The sequence below is a fragment of the Theobroma cacao genome, chromosome 1 (genome assembly GCF_053813885.1).
Source record: "Theobroma cacao isolate CCN51 chromosome 1, ASM5381388v1, whole genome shotgun sequence".
Taxonomy (NCBI): Eukaryota; Viridiplantae; Streptophyta; class Magnoliopsida; order Malvales; family Malvaceae; genus Theobroma; species Theobroma cacao.
Window position 1 is genome coordinate 34,621,035 of NC_142639.1, and position 13,860 is coordinate 34,634,894.

The window sequence follows — 13,860 nt, forward strand, 5'->3', positions numbered from 1 at the left end:
ACAAAAGTTGAGCTAAATTGTAAATTTTGCCAAAAGCAAATTACACAAACCTTGTAAGCTACCTTATTGTAATACAAATTGTCATCCAAAATTAATCATAAACTAAGAAAAAGAATATAACACCACTATCCCATTAAAGAAAATGAACAAACACTTGGGAGCACAAAACTAGCTTACCCTGTGCTCACACCAAGCTAAGTTCCAAAGCACTAAAATGATTCCTATGATAGTAATGTAATAAAGACACATTAGCTCAACACACTACACTAAAAGGTAGAGAAAGTGTGATGAAAAAGAAGAGGCAATTGCACTATCACTGGAAATAGAATAAAAAAATGTAAAGAAAACTAAAAGAAAAGAAAGCTCAGTAGGAAAAACCAAAACACTTGTTGACAGATTTCGTTACCAAAACAAAAATATATATACAAGGTAGAGTTCAAAAGTTATTAACTACCTTAACTTGTATCTTAATTAATGATAAATACATAATATCTCAAATAACATATCATAAAGAAATGCATTAAATTACTGCAAAAGCATAGACTTAAACTAAAAGGTCTAACATTGCAGAAAGAAATGAGACTCGAGCTTAAAAAACTAACGCTACAACATAAGTCAGCCACTAACTTCAACATTAGCCTTTAGTCTTGAACTTAACTTGATCAAGCTTCACAAGAGCAACATAAGGTTCATTCACAATGGTCATAAAATCCACTTTCTCCCTTTCAAAATAATAATTCAGAGATGCAATAACAATACCACTAACGCATCTCCTCATGGGATCTATTCGACCTTTACCATTCACGCACATGTAATCAAAAACTTTCTCAATGATTCTCGATGGAGCATCATCTAAGACATCCATGTGACTATAGTTTATGGCAACAAAATGAGTGATGGAGGCTTATACTCGTTGAAAAACTCTTCATTGTTCACCCTTTTAGGAGCACAAGACAACATCATGTAATTCTTGGCCTCAAGACCTAAGCCGGTACTAATGAGGGTGACTAGGATTGATAAATTGAAAGAACAAGGGACATGGTTTAGGATTTTGAGATTAATTTCACAACATTTATAAATCCCAGCAACAGGGTTAATACCAACTAATGCAGAAAAGTTTTGGCTAGTGTAAAGGTTGTTTTCCCACCTCTGTTGTGCCCTACAAAAGCAAGCTTCACTAGGTTTGCTTCAACATTTTCAGAGAGTATGGATGGCAGGCCTGATGGTAACCAATCTACCACTTTTGCTGCTCATTTAACCTCTTCTAATCCACTAAGAGGGATAATATTGCATAACTTAAAAACTAAATCCATTATAAGTGCAATTATATATACTATTAGTAATGTACAAATTCGCCCCCCTTCCCCCATCCCCCACACACCACACATATATATTGTTACGATAATTACAGACACACACACACACATGTGTGTGTGTGTGTGTGTGTAGAAAAAGAAATACTCATTTTCACTTATAAATTCAATGTTAGTTGTTTATGATATGTATGTGGATGCACACATATCTGTTAATAATATATAGTATATGAATAGATTGAAAAAGTAAATACTGATGAGGGATTAAAAAGAAAAAATAGAAGGAATTACTTAATTTATATAGTACCTGAGGAGCAACAATTATGAATCCATGGGAAGATATGTGCTTAAAAAGATCAGTATAGAAGTGGTTATGGAGGTAGAAACCATGGAAGAACAAGATGACGAGTTAGGTACCCTATTTTGATGGTGTCAAAATCAACAATGGCTTAAGAGTTGAGGAAGGGCCTGATGGATCCACTGATATGCTTGTTAGATGATAATTTCCTAGGATGAAAATTGGCAATGTCGAGAAAACAGGCTTAGTTTCCAATAGTTGTGCCATAATCTTATCACTCTGTGTGTTTGGTGGAATATGAATCCACTATGTGACTCCGTCCGTTTGTCAATATTAATAGATGAATAGTGACCATTCATGCATTCTCAGAAATAGTAATGTGGGACTAACCAATGTCACCATCTTTTCCTAGATGTTCTTTTCCTTAAGTGATATATTGTACCCCACCCCCGTAAACTGTATTCAAGTATACTGCTATATATGTACATGTGAAAGTTGAGATTCAACAATGAAGTATTGCTTTATATTTTGAGGACAAAGGGCAAAACACAACAAAACAAAAACTTCCAATAACCTTGAAATTTGGCCCTACCTATTTATTCTCCGAATATGTTATAATAATATCCTCCCATTTCATGAAATCTCTTTCAAGCATTTGGGAATGTGGAAAATAGGGACAGTTTAATAACTTCAAAAGTCTAAAGTTAAATATTTGAATTAGGTTTTTTTATTGAAATTAAGAAAAAAAAATTTTATTAAAATTTTTAACTAAATTTCTAATTCTAAAAATCAATTAGTATATAAAATAGAGACAATATAACAATATATTATAAACTCTAAATTAAAGTAAAAAAGTTTACAAAGATTAAAATAATAGTACCTATTTGTTGAATGCATATTGCAAATAGCAAATAAGGTTCACGGTTTTGTGAAAATAATTGTATAGTAGACTTCTTGCGTATTCTTTGAAAGAAAATTGAAGTTAAAAAAAGAAAGAGCAAATAAGAAAAGAAGAATTTAAAAGTGGATATTATAAATTAAAAACAATAATTAATTTTATATATAAAAATAGCTATTAGAGATAATTAAATACGTTAATTGATTGAAAATAGAAAAAATAGTTTAAAAAAAATCGTTGGAGATCATTAAATACATATTGATCTTAGTTTATTGAAAATAATAACAGTAATTGAGAATTAATAATATTGTAGGAATTAGGTAGTGATAAGAAAATTTAGATTTATTAAGTAAGAGAATATGTTATTTTTTTAATTATGTTGACTTTTACATGGGAAATGAGTCAAATAATTGAGAAATAATAAGAATGTGAAAGAGGAATAAAATAGATATTTATTAGGCCTAAGAGAATAGATAAATATTTTATTATCTTAAATTTTTATATTCTTAATAAAATTAATTATATTATTATTATAATAATAAAATTAAAGATCTATAAAAATTTGGGGCTTAAAGCCACTGTTTTGGTGGCTTCACCCCTAAGCTGGCATTAGTGGAAAATTATACTATACTATGACAATAGTCTATTTCCATTCTGCCCCTCGACCAAATGAATTGTTCCTCCTCTTTTCATGAGCAACTTAAGCTTTTCCCTTATCAATGATATTTTTGTTTGACTTTTCTATTTTCTTATATAAATATACATATATATATATATGTATATATTATTATATTTTATAATACTTTTTTTTCTATATTCTAACATTTCGATGATTTTTAGGCTTTATTTATTTTATTAGCTTATATGTAATTTAGTATCTTATTTCGCAAATATTTTTTTACACTATTAAACTATACTCACAGTTTTTTATTTATGAATTATTATAATGAATTGTAGCCAATAATGGTGCTTACATTTTCTTTAAAAAAAAATTAACCACTTTCTTTGTTTTTATAATAAATAAATATATTTTTTCACTTATATATTTATTTTAAGAAAATATCAATATTATGTATAATACCAAAGCTCAACTTTATAAGAATTTCACGTGCAATAATTATTTTATTTAATTATTGTTGTTTTCATTAACATTACTAATTATTGATAAGAGTAGATCATTATTTCAATATTATAGGCTAATTGAATCCAAATTAAGTTTACTTATTTTGTTCGTATCTTAGAGATAATATAGAAACGAAAATATAGATAAAACCAAGAATTAAAATGTATAATATTTTCTAATTAACTAACATCTTAATGCAATTTTTGCTAACTAAAGCAGAATTTGATAGGTCTAGAGTCTCATACTGACTAAATATTTATTATTTTGTTAAATTCGATATTTTATGATTTTTAAAATTGATATTTTAAATTTTACTAATAATAATATAAAAGTTTTTAGTTCCCGACTGCAAACATGTGAGTACTAGAGCTTTTATGATCTAAAAAGATATAGAGTATGTTAGAGAAAAGACGAACAATGAAAATTAAGCATCTTTTGGCAAATATTTTACTTTCCTCTCATTGTCATTTTTGCCTATTTATTTCTCAGAGGTTATAAACCTCTTTATATAATGAAATAATAAAAAGTAAATTTATTATTAATAAAGAAATGATGAGCAAATGTTTTATATAAAAACTAACAAAATTATAATTTTATTCAAAAAATTAAATTTTCACTACAACAAATATAATCTTCAATTAATAATTTCTTTTTTCAACTTGTTGCTAAAAAAGAAGTTTTTAGCATTACTTTTTAACAATTTTAATTACAAATTATTATAGATTTGAAAATGTAGATGTTACATTTTTTTTGCTAACTTATTATATTCTTAAGAGTTGTATTATAGAATGAGAATAAATATAAATAAACTATATCACGTAAACAATAATAAAAGTAACTCGGTATAACTGGTAGTGTTTGTGGTTGGTATAAGTAGTAGGGTTTATGATTAGTTTCACCTTGAGATGTTCTAGACATTTTGATTTGGTGATTTTAATATGGACGTAGTTGAGAAATCTTTCTATTAACTTTTATTTAAAAAACAAGTGTTTGTCCCTTTTCCCTCATTCCCAAAAAACACATGACGACACTATTTTAAATGTCACTAAGCTCCACTATGTCATTAAATCAAAATATTCGCTTACTACTTGATATTATCAAAAGTTAGCATGTGATTCTCGTGTGTCATCGACATCAAAAAAGTTGGTTAGAGAATTTGTTAGCACGTGTTGTTTAGTTTGTTAATAATTAATTAGATTGAAGGGTAGATAAGTAATTTATATTATTAGTTATAAATATTGACTATAAATAGTCTAATGTAATAGCACATTAGAGAAATGAAAAAACACTTTCTTCCAAAATATACATTTCTAGCTTTACTTTTTCTTTTGCAACTTTATTCTCTCTCTAAATCACTATTCAATCCTAGTTAATATCAAACATGGTATTAGAGCCATGGCTTGGCTTTCATCTTTAATCTTGAAGTTATTCTTTATTTTCTCTTAAGCTGTTGTTTGCAATTTGAAAATTTCATTCTTTCTTAAGCTAGATTTTTTTTATCGATTAGTTTTCTTTCTTTTTTTTTTTAGATCCAAAATTCTTCTTCTTAATTCAAGAATCCACTTTTTAAATCTAAGATTTTCTTCTCAATTCGTGAATCTTTTTTCAATTTCTACTCTTGATTCATTATTTTTTTAGAATATTTTATTAATTTGTGTTAAAAAAAGATTACTGGTTCATCAGTTTCACCTACTAAAAGTCCACAATCTCCATATTATGTTCATCATTCAGACAATCAAAGCTCAGTTATGTCAAATCCTAAATTGATTTCATCGAATTATTTGACATGGAGTTGCTTTTTGTATTAGCTATTTGCAACAAGATGAGTTTTGTAGATGGGACAATCAATGAGCCAAAATCTATAGATCCACTATTTGGTCCCTGGAACAAGTGTAACAAGTTAATTATAGTTTGGTTACTTGATTCTATTTCATCAAAAATTGCATCCATAGTTTTTTTCATAGATTCAATATAATAAATATGGGAAAGCTTGAAGGAATGGCTTTCACAGCCAGATGATTTAAAGGTTTGCAATTTACAGTTTACATTGAGTAATATTACTCAAAGACTTAGGTCAATTGATAGTTACTTTACTAAGTTGAAATCTACATGAGAAGAATTAAAAAATTATAAGCCATTGCCTTACTATGAGAGTGGAGATTGTAACAATAATTGTTTCAAGAAGTTTGTTGATCAGTTCAACAAGGATACGGTGTTTCACATTTTTAATCATTTAAATGAATCATATTCTGCCTTGATATCACAAATAATGATGCCAAGGCCCTTTTTTACTCTCAGTAAGGCATATAATATGGTTCTTCTTGAAGAATCACAGAAATCTCTATTCATTCAATTATAGCCTCTGGTTGAAACATTTGTTATGATAGTATGTTAATGGGAGAAAAAGAAATAAAAGTGATTTGGTATGTTCTCATAGCGGGAAAAATGGACATGTTAAGGAAAAGTGTTTTTGTCTAATTGGATTCCCTGTAGATTTTAAATCCATAAAGAATAAAATGAATTAGAGAAAGAATATTACTGTTGGTAATGTTACTGCTAACAGTGCTATTGTTACTGCACAACAAGATCATTAGAATTAGTGTATTAATGATTCAAGGTCTTAAATTTATTTCATAAAGTAGCAAATGCAAAAGCTAATGTTTCTTCTCCATGATCAAGATGTTGATAAGGAACTAGTGTCTTCAAATATCCATTAAGCTAATCAACCACAACTTTCTTTGGTAAATTTTGTCCTAACTGGTATGATTCTAAATCTAGCCTATTTGAATGCTAGAAATGCATATATATATATATATATATATATATATATTATCTTAATCATATTCAGGAAAATCATACATAATAGATAGCAAAACTTGGATAGTAGATACTGGTGCCTCGGATCATATAGCTTGCTCACTTTTGTTGTTTGATTCAACTAAACATATTCATAATATGACTGTATTGCTGCCAAATGATATAAATGTTATTATTAGTCATGTAGGGATAGTGAGATTGACCTTTTTTTTATTGCTTGAGAATATGTTATTTATACCTTCCTTTAAGTTTAATTTAGTTAATGTTAGTAGGTTTACTAAAGCCAAAAAGCATTTGCTTATTTTCTCTAATAGCCATTATTTTATTCAAAACAAACTAACATGGAGAATGATTGGGATTTGTTGAAGTAAGAAGAGGTTTATACTTCATGCAAACTAATTTGGACAAAGAAGTTTTATCTTGTATTAGTTCTATTCATTTCAATTTTATTGTTAAATTTTCAACTTCTGTATATATTGTCAAGTTTTCAAATTTTGTAAAAAATGGTTAATCTGTTGGTATGAAAAAATTGGCATTTTAGATTAGGACATACTCCATATGAAAAAATAAAACTAATACATCAACAATGTCTTGAAATATCCTATATAAAGAATAAATCTTGTGAGATTTGTCATATTGCTAAGTAAAAAAGATTGCATTTTCTTGTTCATATTCAATCTTCAAATTCTCTATTTGATTTGATTCATATTGATGTTTGGGGACCATATTGTGTTTCGATTTTGTATAGTTATCATTTCTTTCTTACTATAATGGATGATGATACTAGGTTTTCTTGGATACTTCTATTAAGCCATAAGTTAGAAGTCATGACAATCATACCTTCATTTTGTAGAATGAAACAAAATCAATTTTCAATCACTATAAAAGAAATTAGGTCTGATAATGCTCAAGAATTCAATTTGGCATAGCTTTATTTTAAATATCAAATTGTTCATCAGCATTCTTATGCAGACATTCCACAACAAAATGGAGTAATGGAAAAAAAATATCAACATTTGTTGATTGTGGCAAGGTCTATATTGTTTCAGTCCAAATTACCTTCACATTTTTAAGGAGATGTTGTTCTTGTAGCTGCACATTTGATAAACAAACTACCAACTCCTACTTTGCAAAACAAAACACTTATCTAAAACCCTTTTGTTATTCTCATCTCAAAGTTTTTAGATCTTTTTGCTATGCTTCCACATTATCACATAACAGAAAAAAAATTAGACCTTTGAGCTAGAAAATGTATTTTTCTTGGATATCCAGTTGGTGTTAAGGGATACAAAGTATATGATATGAAGGCAAAATGGTCTTTCATTTTTAAGGATGTTATTATTTTTTATGAAAATATTTTTCCTTACTATTGTGATTATGATATGTATGCATCTCATCATTTTGATCATATCAACATTGCTAACTATCCTAACTTTGATATTTTTTATTTTTTGCCTAATAATGCTTTTAATCATATTCCTTATTCTTCTGATTAAACATTTATTGATTCTTTTTCTCATGATACTGATTTATCTATGGATACTATTAACAATGAATTTGCTAGTCCATTTATCATACCTAAGAGAAGTATCAAATTTAAAAATCCACCTAAGTATCTTGATATATACTAATGTGACCTACCTTCTTAACCAAATCTAGTTACTGCTTACCCAAGTCAAAACCATTTATCCACCTCACAACTACCTTCATCCCACAAAGCACTTACCATTTCATTTACCAATACCTTTGTACCCTAAAGTTATCAACAAGTTATCACTCATCACTAAAAAAAAACTATGCAAGTTGAATTGAATGGTTTCGAAGAAAATAAAACTTGGATAATAATGCCTCTACCAATAGATATACATGTTGTGGGTTGTAAATGGGTTTATAAAGTGAAACTTAATTCTAATGGCAACATAAAGAGATATAAAGCACGATTGGTGGCTAAAGGCTATAGTCAGCGAGGATGATTTGACCATCAAGAGACTTTTATCTTAGTTGTTGAACAAACTACTGTCATAATCCTTTTGGCCATCTCTGCTGCAAAAGGCTGGTTTTTGAGGCACTTAGACATCAATAATGCATTCCTCCATGGTGACTTAAATGAAAAGGTTTTCATGGATTTGCCTTAATGGTATAAACTTTAAGAGGAGTATAAATGTCCACCAGGTTGTAGATTTGTGTGCAAATTACAGAAATCCCTAAATGGTTTGAAGTAGGTTTCACGGCAATGGAACTCTAAGTTCACAAAAACTTTATTGAGGTATGGTTTTGTGCAATCTAAGGCTGATTACTTTTTATTCACTAAGTTTGAAAATGATGAATTCATAGCATTTTTAGTTTATACGGATGACATTTTCATATCTAGTTCATCAATTGCAGTAATTGATAGATTAAATAGTTTTTGAATAACAACTTTAAGTTGAAAGATCTTGGCAAGTTAAAGTATTTTCTTAACATTGAAATTGCAATATTGACTCAAGGCATTTCATTGTGTCAAAGAAAGTATATATTAGAGTTGTTGTCTGAATATGGTATGCTAAGCACAAAACCAATAAGTGCCCTCATAGATTATAATAGTAAGCTAACTAAAGAATGTGATGAGGGTCAACTAGTGGATGTAACTAGATATAGGAAATTGATTAAAAAAATTGTTATATTTGTCCTTTATAAGGCCAAATATTACATATGCTTCACATATATTAGCACAATTCATGGATAGGCCTTGTCAAAACACACATGCAAGCAGCATTAAGGGTGTTAAAGTATATGAAGAAAGCACCAGGACAAGGTTTATTATTACCATCAGATTTAGATTTATAATTGAAGGCATATAGCGATAGTGATTGGGCAGGGTGCCTAAACACAAAAAGATCAATGACTAGTTGTTGTATTTTTATTGGAAAGTCACTTGTGAGCTAGAAGGCAAAGAAACAATCAATAATGGCTAAGAGCTATGACAATAGCATGTAGAGAGGTTATTTGGCTTATTTTCTTGCTAAAAGATCTGGGAATTAGTCATACTAAAGCAGTAGAGTTATTTAGTGATAATCAATCTACTTTACATATTAGCAAAAATCAAATTTATCATGAAATAACCAAACATGTAAAGGTGGATTGTCATTTTATACGAGGAAAAGTGTTACCAGGGATTGTGACTCCAAAATATGTGCACATAAAATTACAAAAATTAGATTTATTTACTAAAGCATTACAACTTGGACAATTTTATAACTTGATAAGCAGGCTAAAGATTTATGACATTCATGTGTAGCTTGAAAGGGAGTATCAGAAGTCAGCATGTAAATCTCGTGTGTCATCGACATCAAAAAATAAACATGTGTTGTTTATTTTGTTAATAAGTAGTTAGATTGAATGGTAGATAAGTAACTTAAATTATTAGTTATAGATATTGAGTATAAATACTATGATGTAATAACATACTAAAGTAATGAAAAAACACTTTCTTTCAGAATATACATTTCCAGTTTTACTTTTCTTTTGCAACTTTATTCTTTATCTAAATTTCTATTCAATCCAAGTTAATATCTGTAGATGTCCAATTTTGACTAACTATTATTTTTTTGGAAGTATGATGCTATAGAATAGGAATAAGCATGGAACAACTATTTCATATGTTGCACTATCGAAAAGGAACAAACGAGGAACAACAATTTCACACGAGGAAGTGAAAGAAACTCAGAACAAGTGGCAGGGTTCACGAGTAATCCTGACGTTTGGGATGTTGTAGAGAGTTTGGCTTGGTGGTTTACATTTAGAGGTAGTCAAGAGGAATTCTCTTGACATTTCCTCAAAGTAAATGTGCTTTACCCTTTCTCTCTCTTCATAAAGTACACGTAGGGCATTATCAAGTGTCACAACTCTACTACCCAAAGCTTATGCTCACTACTCCGTGCTCTTTTCATGAGATGTTCTTCTCACAGTGAACGTGTTCTGCTCATAACTGACACATTCTTCTATACGTGCTCTTTTAATAAGACATTAACGTGTGCTTCACGTTCTTCTATACGTGCTCTTTTAATAAGACGTTAACGTGTGCTTCCCATAACAGGCACATTATTCCATGATTGAACGTGTTTTCCTAAAAGTACTCTTCCTTTACCCAACTACTTCTAAGAGAGCCCTCCTATTTAGTATAAATATGGAAGTTTGGCAATTAAGCAAGGGGGAATAATAAAAAACTCAACAAAGATTACTTTCAAAATTCTCTCTACCTAACTCTTTCCATTTATCGTGCTCTGCCACTTTTTCCACCTTTTCTTATTCTTTACCCTTGCCACCAAAGCACTTGCGCTTCAAGAATTGCTCCAATCTTCCTTTTTGGCGCCTTTAGTGCATTCCGCTTCACTTATTACAACACATCCTCTTTCTTTACAAAAAAAAAACCTCTATGTTTTGACAATTTCGCTGGTAAAAGTTATTGCACTAAGTGAAAAAGTTACCAAGAAAGGATACAAATGCCAGAAGAGAACAATAAGCAAATGATGAAGACCATCACCCAATTTATGTCCTTAACTGCCACAACCTCTCAACCTTAACCCATGACATCCCAGAATGGCAAATTTGCCATTAACATGGTTAACAACATGAATTGAAATGGAGGAAATGGAGAGAGTATGACTGACCCACTCTTCAATACCATCACCTTTTTTATTGTTGGGAATCCCATTGCGGCAACTCTTTCAATCAGTTTTAGAGTTTTGTCACAAAAGGAAAATCAAAGAAGTTACTTGATTAGAAGAACCAAAGTCTCGATTTTTGAGAGTTTGACCTGAAGCTACCCTATCCTACCAAGGTAGCAACTAAGTCATATCTTAAGGATTATACCAACCCAAAATTCAAACAATTCAATGGCAAGACCTGTATGCTCGAGAACATATCATGAAGTTTGTGAAAACCTTAGGAGTAACAGGCTTAGACGATGATTTAAAGCTTAAGAAGTTCTCTAAGTCCCTTATTAAGAAAGCTTACACCTCACTCCCGATTCAATTGACTTTTGGAACCAAATGTGCAGGATGTTAAAAGAAAAGTTATTATCTATCTAAGATAAGGTGACCCTCATTGATCTGGGAAAGAAACATCAAAAGTCAAAAGAGGATTTTATGGAGTACATCTAACGACTTAGAGAATGGGGTACTAAATATACAAGATTCTCATGATGAAAAAGAGTTGGTCAAGGTCTGCATCCAAGGTATGTTTGATGAATATAGAGTGCATTTAGAAAATTTACCTTTTCCTACTTTTGCCATTTTAGTTGAAGTTGTGCGATGGACTAATAATATGGTGTTTAGGCAAAAAAGAGCCAATCGTTTCAACAGAAAAAACATCCCAACTGCGAATGCAATCCAAAAAAGAGGTAGAGAAAGAAGAGGTCTTCAAGAAAACTTGAGGCTAAGGCATGACAACTTCAAGAGGATAAGATGAAGAAATTACTACACCCATTCATTCTTAGTTCCATAAGACAAAGTTAGGGCACAACCACTTACGATAGAAAAAATGTCCAATCCGTGGTATTGCAATTATCATTGAGTGGTGTGTCATCCATTTGCTGAATGTAGGAACATGTAGGAACATGTATGAGATATTTCACAACAGGACACAAGTAGAAAAAGTCTTGATTAGAGATAACAAGATTCAAAATAACCTATTCCTTGCTCATCCAAATGCTTATAAGGAGGAAATAATCTCTAAGGCACTGCCCAATAAATTCATAATAGCTTTGTTTATGATTCTGCTATTAAAGGACCAAAATGCACCTTCTACTTTATAGACGCATTTTAAAAGCTCCAAGTGCTACTGCAAAACTAGAATGCCATGAAAGCTTTCCAAATGAATGTCAAAAGCATTATCTTTTATCACTAAATAAATGATGACACACAGTAAGTAGTAAGGAGAGGTGTAACAATAGTTAAACAAATAATATTTGAGTTATTCAGAATGCTTCTAGGAGAAGAAGGAGTATTGCGAGTAGCATTTGGAACACCTCCATGAGAATAAGAATTATGAATAGTGTTCAAAACACTTCTAAAAGAAAAAAGTTATGAATAGTATTTGGAACACCCCAAGGAGAAAAAGCATTATGAGTAATGTTTAGAATAGCTCTAGAAGAAAAAACATTATGAGTAGCATTTGGAACGTCCCTAAGAGAATAAGAAACATTATGAGTAGTATATAGAACACCCCTAGGGGAAGAAGAAGTATTGTGAGTAGTATTCGGAACACCTTCAGGTGATGAAACATTGTGAGAAATACTCTAGCTACTTTTTGGAGAAGAAGAAATCTTGCAAGTAACACCAAGGGTAGCTCTAATTCCAAAGTTGTTCTGAATGCTTCGAGTAACTCCAAAGGTTCCACCATAAATGGTAGTTGCATTGCTATCTTGAGTCATTCCAAAGACAAAATCAGAATTCATGTTACCTTGAACAGTCTCAAGAACACTCTGATCAACTCCAGTAATGGCGTTCACATAATCACTAACGTTTTACATGGTAAAAGGTAGAAAATTGGTCATATCTATCAAACCTTCTTGTATAGTAGTACCATCCATTTTTTCTCCCAAACATAATATTCATGTTTGGGAAACCTTTCCTCAACTGACTCATCGCTCAATTCATAATCATTCATGTGATCACATGACTCTTCTTCACTCTCAGACTCTGAGATATGCTGTTTCACCACCTTTGTAGTTGGAGTTGACTCTTTCTAGAAAAAAGAAATGATGAGTTTAATAACAAGGTGAGAATATGATGAAAAGGAAAATAAAAAAAGTAAGGTATAAATTTACTTGATGAAAGGTTATAATCACCTTAGAAGGAATCAAGCAAAGTGACACATCATTAATACTGACAGAAGAAGCATACACCTGAATCTTAGGATTAAGTACAACAAATGAGGTCCATTCATGAAAATAGTCTCCTTAATAAGCATACCAATCAACAGTGTAAGCACTTATTCTGTCAAGGACCAGGACAGTGTTGTTTTTGAACTTATTCACATTATGATTCAATACCCTAATAAGAATAGGGTAGTGCAATAAGAGAGGTTCTCAAGTAAAAGGGTCTAGGTGGAGTTGACTGATTGTATCCAAATTGGCACACCATTCTATAAAAAGAGTACACTTCAACAAAAAGTGAGTTCTTGTCAACACCTGAACTAGTCATCTCAATTATGGAAGGCAATTGAGAAAAATGAATCCACAATAAGAAGTTCAATCCATGCGAGCTCAGTTCTTTAGTCTCAAAGGGTTGCCCGTCATAATAAATAGCAAAATCACCAAAACCATTAGTCGATCGCACATAAAGCCTTATAATAAATTGATTGGCCTCATCCAACACCTTGAGAATGTTGTCTTTGGAAGTCTAGGTGGCGACCCTAAGCCCAATAATCG

At 30.5% G+C, this 13,860-nt stretch overlaps 1 protein-coding gene across 1 annotated transcript; it reads right to left on the reverse strand.

Moving 5' to 3' along the window:
• Window positions 1-634: 634 nt before the first annotated feature.
• On the reverse strand, window positions 635-13,633 carry LOC148764762 (chlorophyllase-1, chloroplastic-like). The gene is given in 8 exon segments (XM_088810208.1): window positions 635-903; window positions 906-1,121; window positions 1,124-1,246; window positions 12,735-12,946; window positions 13,057-13,175; window positions 13,279-13,315; window positions 13,403-13,483; window positions 13,590-13,633. Coding segments are annotated over 8 exon segments (1,101 nt in total).
• Window positions 13,634-13,860: the final 227 nt, after the last annotated feature.